We start from the raw sequence: 21,055 nt of genomic DNA, 5'->3' as shown, positions 1-21,055 counted from the left end.
TTTGTTTGGTCAACAAATTAGAGGTCACCCTATAATGATGTATGTACCAAACAATCTTTGAGGTTAACAACATAAGTGCTACGAGGTTGATACGGATTTAGATTAGATAGACAGTATGTAGCAATGCAGTAAAATCGTTGAAAATTCAGTACTACTGGGAGTATTTAAGATCAAAATGTTTTCTAAAAACAATCTGATGAAAATCCATTAGAATACGACTTTTTTATGTAAAAAAACTTTTTTAAATATTAACTCTTTTTACTTAGTTTTAAGTTCTCCAACTGTATTAGAAGTGGAATGGGAGTCAGTAGTATAAACGTAATCATCTCATCATTTTAGTTAACTCCTTTATCATCAGTGATTATGTTTACTTGAGAATCGTATAAAACTGCCTTGACGCGCCTTTCAGACATTTTAAGACTCAATTACAGAATAAATGAGACTGTAAACGTAGTTAGTTGATTACCATTTTTCAACAGCAGCTTTTATTGCATGTTGTTGGTTTGGATATACCAGGTTCCAGGACATTTAGTTAATTGCTTGAATAAAAAATTATTCAATGTTTCCTCAAAAGATGTTACATATTTTGGCCACTGGAAAAGTCTTTGCCAAGCCAGTATTAGTTGAAATAAATTATAAAAACGGCAATTAAGTTAAAAGTAATTTTCTAATTTCTCAGTAAAATTTTCATGAACTTTAAGTCAATATTAATAGTGTTCAGGACAGTTTCGAAGCTAAAGTTTTGCAGCTCGTCTGAAAACTATGAAGACTGACGTGAAAGGATAATAATGTTAATCTTCCTAAGATAATTTTTATTTTTTCAGGGCAATTCTCTGATTTTCAAGTCTCCAGTCTATCAGTATCTTTGTACTGGAATTTAAGCAATTTATAAATTTTACTGATTTTGTTGGTTCGGGAATTTCCATTATTTAAGTAACAAAACTTTGAAATTTACTTGAAAGTTGAAGATCCAAGTAAATCTTAAATTTTGAAATTTGGTTGAAATTTCATTGAACTCTTAAAAAATGCCTGACATGAAATTCTAATTAAGCATTTTTTAATGCAATGTCTCGCAAACATGAAGAGCTAAAAAACATAAACAGAATAGAGTCATTTAAGATGGATTACCCTGTATTTTTAAAACAACAAGTAAAATTAAAAAATAAGTGAAGGGAAACAACTCTGGCCATTTGATTCAACATTTTTGATTGAAATTGAAGACAACATTTTTACACTTACTTAAAGAAGATTTTAAATCTAAAAGAATGATAAATATGCCGAAGAATTATGTGCTTAATTTCGACAAACCCCTTAAGCATATGTTTTGCAAAAAAAGAAACTTCTCAACAGACTTTTTAGCCAGTTAAGCGTGACTACGAATGAAATGATTTATGATTTCAGTAATCAATCAATGCACGTCACACACGTTTTATTCATTTTATCGAATAGGTCATCTCATATGATTTAGAAGAAAATAGAGAATATACTAGAAAGGAAGAACATATTGATGATTGACAGTGCAACGTGTATTGCTTGTAAAATTCACATTTAGTTCAGGATATTAAAACTTGGATTAATACTCGTCATATTATAAATGTATGTAGAAAATAGTCTATTCCTCAAAATTGTCATTGTATAGTTATTTTAAGTATTTAAACCTGTAATGCTAATTCAACAGTGTCATCAAAAATTGGCTACCGAATTTCATTTCGTATAAAACATATTTAATATTTAAATTGTTTCGCCTTGATAGGCGCGGCATTTCTTAATTTCGATTTCATTAGCGTTTATTTGAATTCACGACACGACTTGGCCAATGGTGAATGAATTGGAAATGTAGAGAAAACCTCTTAAACTAAGGTCAACGTTTTTTTGTTATTTCGTCTGACTTTTTTCTGTTTTTCTCGGTTGAAAATGAGTGGTCGGCGACACTGGCCACTTAAATAAACAAAAATCGTGCACCGGACCGTTCTAATAGACCCAATAACAGTACACAAGTGTTCGTTCACGTAATTGGTTGGTAAAAGTAATTTTGATTGATTTAAGGTAATTACGGCACCGAACGCAAACTGCTTTCGATAATGTTAATTTGTTACCTTAATTATGTTGACCGTCGTTTTTGGTACATCCCCGATATCAGACTAGTTTTGTAAATTACGAAAAATCACTTAACATACAATAGACATTATAAAAATTAATACATTGAAGCTATCCATCATGTGAAACGGATTTTTTCAGGATTTAGGTTCAAAGGCCAAAACTCCACAGAGTATAATGTGCAAGATGCATGCTCGTTTCGGTTTTGAAGACGGTTTTCTCACCATTTCACCAACAATTATATTTAAAACTATAAATCTTTCGCTCGGTCGGTAAGCCATTAATTTAATATTTTATGCTTTTCTAATTCCTAAAACCTAATTATGTTGTACGGGGACTGTTCACACTCATAACATATCCGAGTGTTGTGTTTGAATATACTACAAAAACTTACGTAAGTCCGTCGGCGATATTCTAATTAGAATCGTCCGCGCCTGTATCATAATTAAGCCGCGTTTACAATAGAATTACGTGTAGATGGCGTTTCAAATAGTTTTTTCGGCGTTCTAATTACAGATCGATAGATGCCGACAGCATGGTTTTCAGGTTTAATTATCCACAGAGCTTTTATTAAGTCTTTAGCGTGTCAACAATGCTAGAATAGAGCAGGAACATTGATATGAGAAGTGAAAGGTTACAAAGTTGCATACATCAGTATGTCACAACTGTTAGATCATCTTTCAAGATTAAAGTACATCAGAGGATTTATACTCGATCGCACCAATTAATAGCTACCAAGTTAATTTTTAAGTTTTCCCAATTAATTTCAACAATTTGATAGAAAAATTGTCACTTTTTATGTTTCTATTTTAGTCTCATCATTTTCAACTAAAAAATTCACTCATGGGCTCCGAATTTGATTAGAAAATCTTGAAATGTAGTTTCCAAGTCAATTTTTAAGTGTGCTAATAGAAAAATTATTATAGAATTATTTTCAAGTAGAAAAATCCCTTAAAATTTACAAGTTTGATTAAGAAACCTAGAAATGTAGCTACCAAGTCAATTCTCATGTTACTTCAGTTTTATTTTCAATTAAAAAATTCACTCATGGGCTCCAAATTTGCCTAGAAAACCTTGAAATCTAACTACCAAGTGATTTTTCAAGTTTTTAAAATTAATTTCAACTATTCTGATAACCCTGGATTAAGTAAATTCACAAGCTTTTATTTTAGTTTCATCATTTTCAACTAGAAACACCATATTTTACAAAGCAGTTTGGTTAAGTTTTGTTTTGACTGTGATATTTTTTACTTGAACTATCACATTCAAATTGCAAGTGAAATTAAAAATAAATTGGTAAAATGGGCCATTCACTAATAGGTCAATTGCACCGACGTGTTAAAGGACAGCATAGGTTGTAATAGGGTACGGACAAATTATTTATAAATTTGTGGGTTATGGCCGTTATGGGTGCGAAAAACCACGTCTAATTTACGTCAATAATAGTTTGCCCGTTCGACACCAGATGGCAGTGATGGCACTGGGATAGTTTTTGTGTTTCACTTTTTTAACATGGATTCCGCATTTCTTAACTTTGTGTGTTTTGTGATTGATAGTAAATCAACATGTTCAGCATTTGCGTTCAAACTCACTCTGCACATTGAGTTGTTGAATCAATACTTAGAAACCAATCGTCCAAAGATAATTATTCCCGTTTTCCAACTTTTGAAAAAGAGAGATACGTACCCTACAGATACCATACTTAACTTTAAAAAAAATCATCAAACCATTAACAAAAAATTTTTAAGTATAAACGATGTGGACTTGATGTAAAATCTAAAAATATGGTAAAATACAGAGTGTAGCCATCTTAAAGCATTTTGAATGATTCTTTTGCCAAATTTCCAGATAATAGTCCAGATAGACTAAGTCTTTTCGGATATTTCCATCATGTAGCTGAGATAATAACTTCAAAGTTTTATACCCTTTCAATGTGGCTAAAGTGACCTCATTACACCAATGATATAACATCAAGAGTAAATATTATCACTGGTCTAGGCTATGTATTAATCTAATCAGTGGGCATAAAGATAACATACAATTCTCCATCGACGTAGTAAACAGTTACTTTTTTTGATAAAACCTGTATTTGCGTTTCGCGTGTATATGTCTGTTACGGGTGTTCACCTGAATAATGCGGCGCTAAGTTGCGGTAACGTTCGTGGAATTTTCTCTGACTTTCCGTTGAAAATGGTTGCGTTTGTTATCAGAGTCGCCGCCAAGGTCTCCCCTCGATAAGATAAAACTATCTTTCCTGTTTATTGTAACCTTCTCGGTTAAGTATCATCACGCAACATTTAACGCGGGAACACCCTGTAAAATGAACATCGATAGGCAAATTTCTAAACAGCGTTGACATTTTCAAGCCATGGGAACGGACTTGAAATCGACGAATTAGACACAATGTTAAAGATGAGCAAACTTTAAAATAATGCACAAGCCGAACCTATCGTCACTCCCATTGGCGTCCTTCCCAATAAGGAAATCTCTCACCAGGTGGCTGAATAATATCTCGTTGTATAACCACTTTAGCTTTATTGGACTTTAATACCATATTCAAACTCGTTCTAATAAAATGCTTCTATAAGTAGGTCTGGGTTTTTTTGTGCTTTTAAGGGTGCCACGCCACTGAAAGTCTCACACGCAAAGATGGTACTTTCACAGACGCGAGGTACCCAAAACAGAAGACATCCACGCGATTCTTCGAGGACGTGATAGAGACAAGGAAGGAACGAGTGTCGTGAACAAATAGACAATAACAAGGCGCAAACCGCCGCACCAACCAATCCCCTTATTCTTCTAGAAGATAGGAAATTATAAAACCGAAAAAAGTCATTTGATAGCCCACTAAGATCTATTCATATATAACAGATCAAAGACGAAGTAAGTTGCGAGGTGAGGAAAGAAACCACAATCGAGAACCCTTATACGGATACAATAATGTTTTAATTTGTACGCAAATTTATCAGCGCTCTACCGAACCATACATAACTTATCAAGCAAATTGAAAACTGAAATGATTATGCTACACCTCACATACAGTTACTGTCATATTTACGATGAACGCATTTCGTAATTAAAATTAGAATGGGTGATTGGCGTATGACTAATGTATTCCTTTACTGTTTGATATTAACAACACAATGGCCGTCAATATGTTTTTGTGTTTATTTTTCTTAGAAGCGCAATAATTCAAACTTCTTATTATTATTATTATTGTTGATGTTAAGTTTCGGGAGTTGGATTATCCAACCGATCAACAGAGGATCGTAAAGCACAAAACATTATTATTACTGTGTAAAATATGTTGATTTGGATTCAAAATAAATTGGCAAAATGATGAGACAAGGACAAAAATTAAAAAGGGTTATTTACAACTCGAGCTTCCAAAGGAAAAGAAAATATAGATAGTATTTTCTTAAAGAAACAGGCCAGAGTTTTCTAAAGAAGACCATGGAGCGACAAAGTAATGTTTCTTGGGGCAGAAATGCACCAGAAGATGACCTGGAGATCTCACATTGAAGAAGTCAGGAAGAAAACCAATGCACTGTTTGTCAATTATCTACAGAACCTCAAGAATGACACTGCTTACGTTACCCTCATTAAGAGGGCAGTGTGATCGCACTTGACTTATGCCTACCAAGGCCTTTGCACAAACAATTTGAACTAGTTATGCTAACCTAATTACTCTTGTGATTTTCTACAGTGAACTTAAACAGAACGGGATTTTAGAAGAAACAGTTATTGGTGCTGTTTATTTTTCAATTTTCCTGACTGTCACTACATTATGATAAGTGTGTTTAGTTTCATTCAAGGCCAAGTTGACTTGGTTTGGTGTTTTACCTCAAACGTGTGTCAGATCTTACAGAGTGACTTAGAATGGTAAGATCTCTGTATATGATGGTTCAGTGCAACAATTAATACAGAAAGCATGATGCTAGAAGGAAACAAGGTTTTCTCAACATTCCATCCCGACATTCAAAACAGTAAATTTTAAATTCATGACAGTAAATGAGAAAGAGCTAAATGAAGAATGGAAGGGATATTTTTAGGAGCTTCCAAGCGTAAAATAAGAAGAATTGAATTGACAGCAGAGAAATGTCAAGTCTGTGAAATATCAAAGATTCAAGTTATTACCAGCTGATTCAGTAACTTTGACATACACAGTGGATTAAAACAAAGAGAACCCTGTCATGGAAACTGCAAACCCCATTGCTTTTAGCATACGCAGATGATATCGACCTTGTTGAAGATTCAGTCTTGACGGTGATCACTTGAATTGATCGTGAATAACTCCTATAGACTTTTGAATTTGATGGAATGGAGGACGATTGTGCAGTCAGCCAAAACCCAACCGGGGTTGTAACACTGGGATATAATTTTTACGACCGTGCTTATTGCCATGGAAATATGTAACTGATAAGCCTTATAATTATCCCTTGATAAGTAAATTAATCTGATTTTAGTTGCTACAGCAACAGTAGTAAAGTAGCAAATAATTTCTGTATTTGAAAAAAACCTAAATTTTTCAAATTTGCCGCAGATCAACTTTCAAGCTATATTGTTAAGTAAACAGTTAATTTTGAAACGTTTTGCACTTTATCCATTAGTTATGTTTAGTTAGGTACTAAACACTTGTGGTTATTTTGAATAATTAGCCAAGCATTGCAGTCGAGGGTACCAGCAACCGTCTGAAGGTTTCACCCACTTTTTCAATTAGCCATAGCGTAAAAATTTAATTACACTGACCTATAAAACGTCCAATATTGTAGTATCTATTAAAAGCTTTTTGCGACCAACAAACAATTACAACAAAATTTCACTGGAACCACCTTAAATGTTATATCGCTATTGTTTAGGATTTCCTGTTCGCCGCCCATCGTTTCAATAAAACCGGTGTCATCCTAACAAAAACCGATTTTTTTTTAAATCACGATCGGTGGATTCTATCGATGTCGTGAATCGCGGGGGGGCCAAGTCCGGACAATAGGGTAGGCGATTAATAAATAACAAAATAAGAATTACGTTTTGACCCATATTGAAATCAGCACGACACTTGTACGCCAACGCACTTTAAACTTTATAATAAAAGAAGACGAGTGGGATGACGCAAAAATTATGGGATTGAAGATGTTTTTGGTCGTTTGTCCCAAAACAACTTGCCCGAACTAGCTGCAATAAATTCAGTTCGCTTTATATCAATTTACGTTTATCACAATGTATAAGATCGACATGGATTGCGACACCCATATGTTGACATAATTAAAACGATCAATAAAGTCAAAGTCATTTATCTAATCGCGCTCCGACTGAAGTTCCGGAATTAAAAAAAAAACGACAGATTATACCATGTTCACGCCCTAACTATAAAAAACCGCCTCTAGTCGAACATTTAATGGCTCTAAAACAGCGTTGTTTCAATAATTATGCGAGATTATGCAGATTTTTACATGCTAACAACAACAAAGCAAATATTGTTTAAAGCTTTAATGCAGAAACGAGGATCTTTATTTAACGACAAGATTCAACGTTTAAAGTGACGTTGCATAATGTATAATTTATTACTTAAACAGCCCCTTATATTTGTTTTTTTATTTTCACTTTATGTTGATAAGTTACAGAGGAGAAGTTCTTGAATAAAACTGAATGTCAAGGTCTGAAGACTTCTAAATCTGAGCACACTGTCCATCCAGCACTAATCCTATAAAACCGACTTGGAGAAGTTAATTTTGAAGCACTGCGTATTATGTAAAAGTTGCTCGTTCTACTATAAATAGATTAATCAAGATTGTTTTCTTGAAAAGTGTAAACAGAACCGTTACGACCGTGTTTTCTTGGTTAGATAGTAGAAATCTTACATTATTCATTTTCCCCTCTAATGATTTCAACATGTCTGATATAAAAAGGGAATTATGGGTTTAGAATGCAACTATGGAAGAACTTAGATGGAAATCATAGAGGAAAAATCATAAAAATTATGAAAAGTAGAAATCTTTAATGCTGACAATGGAATTATCCAAGCCAAACCTTTTTTTGTGATTGAAGATTTGTCAAGTCTTTGTACTCCTGACTGATTATTTTATTATATTATTTCTAACTGAAATTTCAATTTGAACAATGGCTATTGAAAGCAAAAATATTCATTGCAAGGCTAAAAGTAGAAAATCAACATAAACAGCGTTAAATCGCAAAAACAGCAGTGCACAATAAGCGGAAATGTAGGAGGAGGCCCCACAGGTTCAACGCTTCCGGTCTCGCCCGCGTCCTTTTATGAGATGGTTCAGTAGCGCCGACATTGAAACAAGTGAAAACTAAGTATAGTATTTAAACTTGTTTTGAAAAACAACGAAGCAACAATCAAGATAAATATAATATTTTAAAATCTCATTTTCAAGGGTTTGAATGCGTCCTGAAATAGGACAATAGGAGAATTTACACTAAATAACCAGCAATATTGATGGCTTTTAATGACCCTAGAACAACCTAGTTTTCAGTCAATAAGTTTTTTAGTCAATATTCAGTATTGTTAAGCAAATTGGAATAGCAGTAATAAAGTTAATAAATAGACTTTGTTTTCGTCGTTGACATGCAGTGAAATGACAGACAACTTCGGCTAAGGACTTTTCAGAGATAGAGGACGTTCACCCTATAGGTTTGAATATACAGGTCATATGTCATGTATCCACTGACCTAAAGGTGTTTTCACAGATTATTTGGCATAAAGTTATAATTCTGATGAAAAGATCTCCTTTTGACAGTAGGTTAACTTAGAAACAAAATAAAGCTAATATCTACAGCTTTTCTAACTTCGTATCATTTGACGAGATATACCAAATTCTCATTAAGTTCTAGACTTTTAAAACTGCAATTCTATCCATCATCATGGTGTTTCAAATACACGGTTTCTGCAGCTAATCAGAAGTTAAAAACTAAGCCTGATGTAACACTAAAAGCAAATTTTTGATTGTTGTAGGTTATTTAAATTAAACAGGGTTTTCACTTGTGATGCATAATGGATTAAGGAAGAAAACAATGAAAGGGTAGAATAACACTTTGCGAGCCTTTTCCTCAAGAATTCCTAATTGGTAAATTTTGATTTCCCTGTACTAACTTTCGCAAAATGTTTTGTTAATCTATGCAATATTTGTTTAATTTAATGCAAATGTGGTAAGATGTCTTGGCTATTTATTTACAAACTGTACACAACTCTGAACCCATTACTACTCTACGTATTCAATTAACCTGTCAATTTCTAAAAAGCGTTGCCTAGGCCTGACGTAAAGTGCCGCCCCTGTACATTTGAAGCGATTGATAACAATCTGACAACATAGTATGCAACGGTGTCGCGGCATTTCCCGGACTTTAAAGTTACGAACCGCCAACTGTGGGTAAAGAGCGCTTTTAACAATGCCTCCGGCCAATCCGCGAATTAAATGCGTAATTGTTTAAAAGTCGTGGAAACGCGGCAATAGTCGCAAACAAAGGAACTGTGAATCAGAAAAATCTACCATCCAGAAAACTGTAATCAGTAGTAATTAAATTGCTGCAAATACAGACACGCACGGAAAAAAATGTGCGATAGTGATAACCTATATGATCTAAATAAACATGTATACCAAAAATTAAAATAAGTTCATTGGAGATTGAGATGAAAAAGTAGCCTTTTCATTTTTTTCTTGATAAAAAGTAAACGTGTTACCCGAAAACAAAGTAAACAACAAAAACTTACCATGAAAACCATATGAATCCCGTCTCAATTTCCTTGAGTTCCTGTTGACTCCTGATAAGATGCTCCTCGTAATCGATTCAAGCAAAACCATCAACCATAAGAGTTAGCTCCTGTTTTTATCCTGTCGAATTTCTACTGTGTTAATCTATGGGTAGCTTTCTTTACGTAATTCTCTTAGATCTAGTGGGGGTCTTAATGCTGTACTGGCCTAATCTGGAAAATAACACAAGGTATCATGGATAACTTTTTTTATGTTGACTAGTTAATGAAATGAAAGTACTTTTTGCATTTAAAATACTAGTGAATATTAATTTCATTGGTCGATCAAAATTACATTATTCCCAGAATTACTAAAATAAAATCAAGAGAAAAACGACAACTGGAATTTGCTTTAAAAGATGTAAAACCTACTAAAAATACCTACAAATTGAGAAGATTTCAGAAAACTGAATTTCTGATAAACATTTCAATAATCAGAAACTTGCATTAGGTCAAAATGTCTGAATTAACCTGAAAGTAATGATATTTTTATTTAGTACTGAATGATTAATTCATCAGTTTAAACTTTAAAAGATCAGATTAAATTATTCATGGCTTTACTGTTACCTCTAACTTCAAAACACTGCTTTTTTGTGTCTAAATTATAATCAAACACGTTGCGAGTTTAAATTTTACTTTCGGACTTCCTTGATTGGCTACAACGACTTTTTTGATTCAGGTAAATCAAACGCGGACTTTACCAAGTTGAGAAAAGCTAAAGCGCCCACCCAACAATTTTACATAAAAATGACCGAAAGATGATAAACTTATCAAAAACACGCTACGGCTGACTTAAAAACCAGTAAATTTAATGCCACCATTATCATCAAATTAACATATTTTGACTAGTAAACTGCCAAATTTTTAGCATCAAAATTGTATGTTGGCACGGGCGCGATTTTTGTAGAAAGTTAAGTGTAGGAAGTTTTTTTTTTCAACCAGAAGTAATGGAAAGTGTGTTTTGTCTGCACATATAATTTAAGACGACCTACTTTCAAATAGTATTTCGAGGATGTTAAAGTTTTTTTAATAAAGTAGTATAGAAGGTTATCAAAAACTGTACTTGGTGATAGAGAATTCCGTATTTTCCGAAGGGTAAACCACTGGGGCATTATAGTGTACAAACTGTAGGAATTAGTGGGCATTAAAGTATTATTAATAAAATTGAAAAGGTCTAAATTATATTATAAAAAAAATTATCATACAATATTTTTTCTATACATCTACCACTAAAATATAAATATAAATAAAATGAATAAAGTTTGGTAATTTCAATGAAATCCGTTGGAAAACAAGGAAAAATTATGAATTTTGTAATTTTACTTTCAAAAATTTTGACTGTCTCTAGCGGCGAAACTGTACAACTAATCAATCAACTTTATACATCAATACAAAGCTCATTTCATTAGCTATCCATTGACATATAAAAGCTTATACAAAGTGAAGCAAATAAGCTAGTTATTGTTATTGACGATTGCACCAAAAAAAGTCATGAAAAAAAAAAATGAGTCAAATTTGACGCCCTCTAGCCGCCATACCGTCTAACCTGTCAACCCAAATAGCGATATTTTTAAAAAGCTCATTTCATTGGCTATCCATTGACGTATAAAACTCTACTAAAAGTAGTGCAATTAAGCGAGTTTTTAAGGATTAAACAAAAAGATACCCCAAAAAAATTGGTCAACGTTGACGTCTTCTAGCGAGCAAACGGCTAACCAATCGATTTTTATACGTCAATGGAAAGCTCATTTCATTGGCTGTCCATCGACATATAAAAGTATATACAAAGTGTGTATTGTGCGTTGTGTGTATTTACGGTTTAGTGACAGGATGCACCACAAACATTTTTTGACTGGTTAAAGGCTATAATTTGACTATAAAAAATTAGCAAAACACGGTCACGTGCCTTACTAGATCTACCACGACGTAATGCTTGGAAATTTTTTGAAAAACTGTTTTTGCAAATGACAATTTTCGTAAGGGTCAAATTTGCCTGAAACACCGCCACTGTCCTAATGTGTTTTGCGCGTCAGGTTGGCCAGTTAGTGCAAGCGAAAATCGACCTTAATGATTGTATGTCTACAGTTTTGCTACTACTCTAGATTTGGCAATCATTGTGCTATGTTTGTGCCAAATATCAGGGCCGTATCTGCCTGATTATATTGATTTGTATAAAAGTCTATACAAAGTGTTGTGTGTGACAATAAAGACAGTTTTGACTAAATTTGACAACTATTACCTTAACCTTCATTAATTCGGTTATTTTGACAGTTACATGGTTACATGTCTCAATTTAAAAAGTGATTTTTTTAAATAAGTGGCTTAAAACAAACTTCTTTAATTTTGAACAGAGAATCAGACAGAATTATCAGAATGTGTTCCGTTTGAAAAACTAGACTTTCTGTCCTTTTTTAGAATTGATTTTTTGACCACACTGTATTATATATTTTGACGTCTTTCTGCACCCATTTTTAGAACAAACCTTGTCTAACATGACAAAACGCAAAAACAAAGAAAAAAAACCTTTCCTGATATGTATAAATTAAAAATGTTTTGGAGACCGAAAATATCAAACCACATAAAATTATAAACATCTCAGAAACGGATACAGATAGGTATATGACATTAATACACGAAATTTGTCTAGAATTTGACGTAGAATACAAAAATGAAAAAATATACAGGGTATCCCATTCCGGTTAATTCGTTACACCCTATTTTATTATTTTTGCTTTTTTTAATTAAAAAAGGTTATTTAGACTCTCCAGTTTTACTCAGCGGTTTACCCCTCGGTATTTTCAAACTAGTTGGTTGCGTTTATTAGTAATAAGTCACAGTGTACTAATAATATTATTGTTTCTTATAGCACAATTAACATGGAAATGTCAAATTACTTGCTCAAAAATTGACCTTAAATAACAAAAAAATTGGATAAAAAAAAAAACAGAATTTAGACAAAATGTAGCTCTTTAAGAGTTTAACCATCCTCCAAATTGCAGCTCGCTAACTAAAAGGTTTATTCGAAAATATTGCAAAAAGAGTATTTTTAACTTTGGCGCCCTGTACACGTCAAAGTCTTGACTAGCTTTTGTTTTCAGCGTCCGTTTAACGTAGTTTGACAAATAACCGTAATCAAAGGTAAAAAAGAGTGCCAAAAGACTGTCAAAAATTGTAATTTCAGCTTTGAATATTCAAAAGAAGTAAAATTTGGACAATAAATCCATAAATTATTGTTTTTTAAACATATTTCCTGAAAACCCGTAGTGTTTGGACCAAAATTACAAATCATTCAAGTTCAAAGGGCTTTTCCTATTGTCAATACAACTATTTTGAAAAATTGGAGTTATTTGAATGAATTTTGAAACATTCAACACGCGATTTTTTAAAACCTTTAAGTATCAAAATGCCCTTCTCTGGATAACAAAACCTTTTTGAACCAAGAAAACCAAGTTGTTTCAAAAAAGTTGTTCTTTATGTCTATTTCATTCAATCATGCAAAAAATCATAAAAAATGCTACAAAATGGCAATAAACTCGCCTCTCTAGCTCTTTAACTTTTTGATTAAATATATTGCAATTCAAAAAATCAAGCTTGCTGAAGCGGACACAAAATAATTTGATGTCAAATGGTAACGTAGAGTCCAAATATCAAATAAACAAATAAGTGTAATATTGGGAAAAGTTTGGTTTTATACACTCTGTAAAGTAATGCACTATAAGAAAATAGATTTTATTACAAATTTGGTATTTAGCGTTTTTGTTCAAAAAACAAAAAACGAGAAAGTTCAAAGGGTGGTCAAAATTCAATCACCCTGTACAATCATAGTATGATTTGAGTACAGGAAACTCAATCAAATATTTTGTACTAATTTACGGCAAGTCATGTTACAATCTTAAAAATTGCTTATATTAAGTGCTCTTACTTTTTATCTGATCATGGTTACACCCATAAATCATCAGTAAAGAAAAGCAAAATTGAAAGAAAAATGCTGTAAAGAGTACTGACGTGCTATAATATTGTATTGACTAACAAACAATGGAGTGAAAACTAAGCAGGTTTTTAAGAAAGAAGAGTAAAAAAACCGGTAGACATGTGGATTATCACAGTGTGAAAAACAATAACAAAATAAGGGCAAAAATAATAAAATGCTTCTAGAAACAATCAATAAAGTAAATGGTACTAAAATAAAGTGTTTTTTTGTTTAATTTGAACAAAATGAATATAAAAATTGTATTCAATTAATTTAGATGATTATAGAAGTCAAAGTTTTGCTTTACTTTTGTTTTTTTTATGATATTTTGTCATTTTTGTTTTGTTATACTTAAATACACATATTGGTGCACTGTCGCAGTCTGTACTTCCAAAAATACCTCCCTGAAACCGTAAATTTTTCTCAAAGTGAAAAAAAGAAATTTTAAAATTTTAACCTTAGCTGCAGTAACTCTTAGGTAAGAATGAAATTATAAGAAATAATAATATTTTAATAAAAAAAAAAACACTGTCAATAATCCAAAATGTTTTGAATCAACTTGTTTTCTAACAAAACATACTGTAAACTAGTTACCGTGTAGTTCAAATACACACTACCGCACTAAATCGACACAGCACTAAATAACCGACAGGAAACATATCGTTAGCGATAAAAGCGGAAAATATTGGGTGTTACAGATAGCAGGGCGTGGTGGACCGCAGTCTCACAGCGGACTACAAGATGAGCCCCGCTTATTTGACAACATTACGAGATAAGTTATCTCGCGGCTATTATCTGTAACCACGCGTTTCTCGGATGAATTTATGATGTAAATAAGCCTCGTGTGCGTCTGGGTCACTGTGCTAGGCGCAAAAAAAAATTGACGATTGATATCGCACACCTGATGGGTGGTGACAATTTACTCAATAAAAACAAATTTTATTAGTGGCGCGGAACCAATCACCAAATCGGTGCCGTATAAATGAGTGCCGATTGTTTTTTTTCTTTAAGTCTGACCTGTGCGACGTCACTAGTCAAGGTTCGATTCACTAGACTGACGTCAGGGACGAAAACAATCCACTCAAAAAATCATACAAACCTTTATCCTTAACCCTACGGGTTCCTACATTAACTGGCTATCAAGTAGACTGGCGCGTTATAATACGAAACAAGCACGAATCGTGCGGCGCGTGACGTCGGCGTCGGCGCCGGTATGGCAACGTCGCTGGCAGCGCGGCAACGACTGGCGGGAACCGCCTCACGGCATAAGGCACACGGCACGGCGCCCCCCATCATTCTATCTGCGGGCGCCCAGGTCTAGGATTCTCTACCAGGTACGATCAAAATTTCTTCTAAAACCTAAAAACCCACACAGAGAAATTTTTTTATAGGTTTTTGGTTGAATTATTTTCATTTAATTAAGGTTCTATTAACAATCAGATATTTTCCAGACATGTCTACCCCAGTGAGTAATATGTAATTTTATACGGCTGTATGGTGCATGCAGAACTATTGTGATATCACAATGACATATTATGACAAAACCATAACTTGACCAACTGTCAAATTATGTCATTCTGACGTCACATGTTGTAAATGAGTTCTCAGAATCCCTGTGAAGTCTGTGTGTGAAGCACAAAAACTTGAATGATGACGTAGCCTCTTTATTCTTGGGAAAAACCACAATGGTCTGTCTAGTCTATTCTTTGTTGTTTTTTCTTCTTTAAATTAATCTACAATACTGGATGACAGGATGATTCAATTTGCCAAAATCAAAATTATTCATCATTCAATAAAATAAGAAGATTAAGAGATTGCTAAACTTTGCTTATTAGTTCAGATATTATATTAATTTTCCAACTGTGGATTGAGATAAACATCAGAACTATTCAGATGAAAGCACTGAAAAACCGTGAAAAACAAAACTGACTAAAGAGTGTTACAAAATTGAGAATACAAAAGTCACTGCAGTCCTGTTTTTGAGCCAAAAAACTTTGTAAAACCTTATTTTTAGAGTACATAATACTGACAAGAGCAGGACTGATTGTAGTAGGTAGTTGCAATTTTCTTAAAAATTCCTTCCCTCAACAAGATCCACAGATAAGCTTGCAAACTAGGCCCTTCAATATTTTGATAGTACTAAAGTGGCTAAAACTGTTTGATACATACAAAAACTATAAAAAAGGTATTTTCTGCATATTAATATTGAGTTTTACCTTAAAAATAATCCGTTTTGAAAATCCTTCTTCTCTTGGAACTCCACAAGAACTAGAAAAACCACGACGTTTTTTTGCGCTTATTTCTGCTCCGTCTAATAAACTCTTCCATATACTTGTTTACCTAAAAAGAGACGAGTAAAACACTTTTTCCTTCACAAGAATTTCGATTATTCAATTTTCAAAAAATCAAAAAACATACGGTAATTCAAAATGGCCGTAACACAGACGCCGTCTAATTTTGAAGCAGCGCCCTCTTTCAACAGCACTTGAAAACAAGCATCTTGGCGCATCATTTAAAAAATGTTATTAAATGAACCCTTTTTAGACCTCTAAATAGTTAAAATCAATAGGATGGATGTAAAACACCTGCATTCTGATTAAAATCTCTATCACTTGCTCCTTCTCAGTAAAAAACACGTAATCTTGATGCTGTCAAAACAATTGCTAAGACCACCACTGTACCACACTCAAAAGGAAGAATTAGAAGAAACCCACATAACCTGTCCTAACCTAAGTTCACCAAAAGAAACATTTCGAATTTTGTTTGAAAACAATTTTCCTGTAGTCAGAATGTTGGCCCTAGCCCGTGCCCTCGTAAACACTACCAAACAACTCTACCCAGCATGCAGCAACTGGACCAGACATTTTTCTTCAATCCAAAGTTTTCAAGCCAGTGCCAAATCAGCCCTGTTGACTTGTGCTACTCCAAGCTTGACCCAAACCAGTGGCTTTAAAGTGATGGGTAAAGTGCGACTGAGGTGCAAAGACTGCTACTTTGTTCGTCGACAAGAAAGGCTTTATGTAATTTGTAAGACACATGGAAGGCACAAACAAATGGCTTCCATAAAGTCACCAAGGAACACTTGGATTCTTAGTCATGCCACTCAGGGTAAAGTGAGACCCTGGTAAAATGTAGTTTTATCAATAGATTTATTAAATTTTGTGTTATTAGGTGAAATAGGTGTATCATTTTAGAGATCATCTCAGATTTGCTATAGGGCTACAGGTAAAGTATTAATAAAATTAGGGGATATAATTTGCTGTGAAAGAAAATAATCTTCTGTTTATTGGTCTCAAGTTAACCCATTAACAGATAGAAAAATTTATACCTCAATACTAAAAGTAAAATATTTTTTATTCTTAAATAAAAGGTGAAAGGTTCCCTATATTACTTTTTATTTGAAAACAAAACAGTTATTATTAGATAGAATGGATAAAGATAGAACTGCTATCTTACCTTCTATCATTCTTTTTTTGTCTAATTCCAGCCTTTTTGAGTCTTAACTAATTTGGTATGAGCTATGAAGGCATTTTAGGGCACAAACAATTGTATACTCTCCAGACAAACAACCCTAAAACTAAGAATATATGAATTAATAAGCTCAAGACAAATTTCTTGAAAATGTACTCAAACTCAAAATAAATTACTTACTTTAAAAACAAATAATAAAAGACAAAATTATTTGAAAAAACGGGGAAAGAAAAATATATCTGCCTTTCTTTTTCTGCTGTTTAAACAGAAACAGAGATAGACCGAATTGATACATCTGACACTAAATGACAGAGTGAAAGACACGCATTTGACATTCGACAGTCATTAGGAAGTAGCAATGGGCAGCAATTACAAGCTTTCAAATTACAACTTTTTTCAAAAATATCTAATTAATTACCATTTACCTCCAAACACCCAGTCGTTTCGTAACTTCCAGTACACTAATGGAATTGGAGAGGAGCGTTTTACCAAATGAAACCAGCCACCTGTATGTAATAGAGTGCAAGTAAGTAGGGCTTTTGAAAGGGCGGACCACGCCCTTTTCATTCACCCTCAAAATTAACAGAAATTTTTGCAGAATGAAAGACGAAATTGAGGAAGAGTGTAATTTGGAGAATAGCCCAGAAGGTGAAAGTCACACTGAAAATGATGAGTTTATAATAAACCCAGAAACAGTGTTTTCCATAACACCAGAAGTGACCATAACTGTGAAGAGAACAAAAAAGAAAAAGTTTTACAAATGTGATGTGGATGGTTGCAATAAAACGTACACAAAGAGTTCGCACGTGAAAGCGCATAAAAGAACACATACAGGTGAGTTTAGTATGTGTGCCAATAGTAGGATCTGTAAAGTGGCATTTTGTAGGGGAGAAACCTTACATTTGTACCTGGCAAGGCTGTGAATGGAAATTTAACCGTTCAGATGAACTGAAACGACACTACCGGAAACACACAGGTGCTCGCCCATATAAGTGTGATTTGTGTGAAAAAACTTTCATCAGAGCAGATCACTTAAATATTCACATGAAACGACATTCTTGATTTGTTGAAGTGATAGTAGTATTGTTGAGAAGTGTGTTTGGAGGACTGTCCTTTTATTTTCTTCTTGTTTTAGTAGCAGAAGGTTTAGTCTATTGGTGACTGGTTTTAGTCATTTTTCCTTTTACATACCAAAGCTTAGTTTTACAAACTATTAATGAGGACCTCATTTATAGGAAAAATTCTAGTATAACTGTTAAAACGTGATATATGTGCTACTCTTAGCATTAAACCAAAGTTAATGTATATTTACACTTTATATTGTTAAGGACTTATTTGTTTATACAGCCTTGTTGATCTATTCTATAGGCCTAACAAAAATAAGTTTTTTTTAAAAAAAGTCAGAGAGATTATACCTGATTTGATGGAGGTATTATATTCCTGATTTTTATGAGGTAAATTGGTATTTATCCTGATTTTTTAAAATTTAGTTTTAAATATAACTATCTAAATGGAGACTTTAAGATCATATTGTACTTAAATTTAATGTATAGCATAGCTCAATGTTTTTCCCTGTTGCAAATTTAAAATAACTTTGAGACAAATCAGGACTAGTTTTTTCCACAAGTTATAATATATCTGAGTGTTATAGCATTTTTATAAACTGATATATTTTCAACTGTGGAGATAAATATACTTTCACCTTAGTCATTTGTTTTATGTAAACTTTGTTGGCAGTTACCCATATAGGAAAGTTAAATATGTAGTTCTTACCTATTTAGGTCTGACAAAATCAAAATTGCTGACTTCAACAAATGTGGTTCATGTATGATAGGAGTAATACCAGGAGCAGGTAAAATAACAGGTAAGCAAAAACCTGAAAACTAATTGAATACCTCAACTAATAGTACGCAATTTTGCGGGTTATTTAATAGAAAAAACGGAAAAATGAGATAAAAAAACTGGAAAATCATAAGCCTCTTTCTTTTGAGCAAAATCGTGACGTCAGATTCCCTCTATTCGGCCATCAAAATTGAAAAAGAAGAATTGTTCAACAACATCATCCTAACCTAACTGTCACTGTTCTGTTCTGGATTTTGTGACCTAATATTTTTTTTCTATTTACCATTTGTAAAAAGTCCTATTTGCAAGTTGTATGGGAGTACACATTAAATCATGGCCAAAAAAGCAGGTAGGTCTTTCCCATACCATTAGCATGGAAAATTTGAGGTTATTTTTATTATTTACCTTATTTTAGGTACAATTTTTGGTCCTCTAAATTTTGAGAACTCAAGTTTTGGTTTTGAACTACTGGACAGTGAAACCAAGTGTATCTTATGCGAGGATAGCTTCAATTTGCATCTTCGCCTTGACATATTTTTATGCCACATATTTGATGTGCACAAAGTGGTGATTGAGGATGTCCAGAATATTAAGAACCTGCCTGAGTAAGTATTTTATGTAAAGCACACTGAACTTTTATTTTTTATCTACATAAAATACTCAGGTCCCATCTTCTGTTCTTTCTCTAGGTACATAACATATTGGAGAAATCAATTCAAACAGAAGCCCATAGAACAAATCATCCCATCAGTGAAAGTCCATGACAATGGGGAACACTACTTCCTTATTAGTTCCCTTCTGGAAGCAGATAAACAACTTAGGCACAAACTCACTTTAGAATATGTGATGAAAGTTCATGAGTTTGAAAGAACTGATGAAAGTTTCCAGAAACAGTGTTTGTTTTGTAAGTTGCAGTTTGAAGGGTCAAGACAAGGCTACCTGGAACATCTGAATGAAAAACACAACCTCCATTTAGGGCATTCTCAGAATTTGGTGTTTATAGAAGAACTGATTAACATTATTGAGCACAAACTGCAAACTTTCACTTGTATTTTCTGTGAGGGTGTTTTTCCGGACAGAAATGTTATGAAAGAGCACATGAGGAAGAAACTGCACAAACGAATCAACCCCAGTGACTCTCATTATGACAAATTTTACATTGTAAATTATTTGGAAGTGGGAAAAAGTTGGAAGGTGTTGGAACAAGAGGTGGACAAGTATGCACACTCTCCAGGCTTTGAAGAAAATGGCGACAAGGAGTATTCAGACTGGAACGAAAAGGATGTCAAAATTACTTGTTTGTTTTGTGAGCATACAGACATAGACATAAACATGCTGTGCAATCACATGATTGAAAGGCACAACTTTGATTTTGCCCAGATGACTGCTTTATTAGACTTTTACCAGAAAATCAAATTGGTAAACTTTGTGCGAAAAATGATTCACAGTCATGTTTGTCCTTATTGTGAACATAACTTAGAGTGCAATGAACAATTGCTATATCACATGAGTGAAATGGACCACTTTAAGATGCCAAGTGTCTCAACCTTTGATCAACCTGAGTAAGTTAAACAAATGTTTTAATTATTCTTATCTGACTGGATTAATGCAGGTATTACTTTCCTACATATGAAAATGATGCATTTCTCTACATGATGGATGATGTGGAAGATTAAAATTGCTTCAAATGACTGACTTTGATCATTGGGAGCTAAACTTTGAAAGAAACAGTTTAAGTACTAACCTGAAATCAAAAGATATTTAAAATATTGTAAAATTGATTGTCTTTACTATTGTTAAAGTTGGTAGTTAGTGATAAAACTTAAACCTGTTAGGATTTTCTAGAAGAAATATGTCATGGCCAAACATTTGTTTTATTTGTACCTACCTTCAAAATAAAAATTTAT

At 33.3% G+C, this 21,055-nt stretch overlaps 3 protein-coding genes across 9 annotated transcripts in view; 2 read left to right on the top strand and 1 right to left on the bottom strand.

The window, feature by feature from the left end:
• Positions 1-17,438, bottom strand: part of LOC145726803 (uncharacterized) — an 85,587-nt gene extending 68,149 nt beyond the window's left edge. Inside the window, exons 1-4 of one of the 5 annotated variants that reach the window (XM_081976049.1) lie at positions 17,292-17,438; positions 16,052-16,175; positions 14,935-15,194; positions 9,827-10,039 (exon numbers count right to left, since the gene is read on the bottom strand). In XM_081976049.1, coding sequence (XP_081832175.1) covers positions 9,827-9,917 — 91 coding nt within the window. In that variant the 5' untranslated portion in view covers positions 9,918-10,039; positions 14,935-15,194; positions 16,052-16,175; positions 17,292-17,438. Of the gene's footprint in view, positions 1-9,826; positions 10,040-14,415; positions 14,870-14,934; positions 15,195-16,051; positions 16,176-17,291 lie in introns of those variants that run through there. The other 4 variants (XM_081976051.1, XM_081976050.1, XM_081976053.1 and 1 more) reach the window with 4 other exon arrangements.
• A 193-nt stretch (positions 17,439-17,631) lies between these two features.
• On the top strand, positions 17,632-19,012 carry LOC145726810 (Krueppel-like factor 7). 3 transcript variants are annotated; one of them, XM_081976063.1, is made up of 3 exons: positions 17,632-17,832; positions 17,893-18,140; positions 18,193-19,012. In XM_081976063.1, exons 1-3 carry the CDS (start codon positions 17,771-17,773, stop codon positions 18,366-18,368), a joined length of 486 nt encoding a protein of 161 aa, XP_081832189.1. In that variant the 5' UTR covers positions 17,632-17,770; the 3' UTR covers positions 18,369-19,012. The 3 variants fall into 3 exon arrangements, with proteins under 3 accessions (XP_081832189.1, XP_081832190.1, XP_081832191.1); XM_081976064.1 differs by having other exon boundaries at positions 17,638-17,832; positions 17,905-18,140; XM_081976065.1 differs by having other exon boundaries at positions 17,679-17,836; positions 17,905-18,140.
• A 16-nt stretch (positions 19,013-19,028) lies between these two features.
• LOC145726797 (zinc finger protein 277) lies at positions 19,029-21,014 on the top strand. Its single transcript, XM_081976040.1, has 5 exons — positions 19,029-19,170; positions 19,241-19,497; positions 19,564-19,753; positions 19,838-20,710; positions 20,761-21,014. Exons 2-5 carry the CDS (start codon positions 19,482-19,484, stop codon positions 20,822-20,824), a joined length of 1,143 nt encoding a protein of 380 aa, XP_081832166.1. The 5' UTR covers positions 19,029-19,170; positions 19,241-19,481; the 3' UTR covers positions 20,825-21,014.
• The last annotated feature ends 41 nt before the right edge of the window (positions 21,015-21,055 follow it).

The sequence above is a fragment of the Ips typographus genome, linkage group LG3, assembly GCF_016097725.1.
Source record: "Ips typographus isolate SLU linkage group LG3, UJ_Ityp_2.0, whole genome shotgun sequence".
NCBI classification, from domain to species: domain Eukaryota; kingdom Metazoa; phylum Arthropoda; class Insecta; order Coleoptera; family Curculionidae; genus Ips; species Ips typographus.
This window is presented reverse-complemented; position numbering and strand designations above follow the sequence as displayed.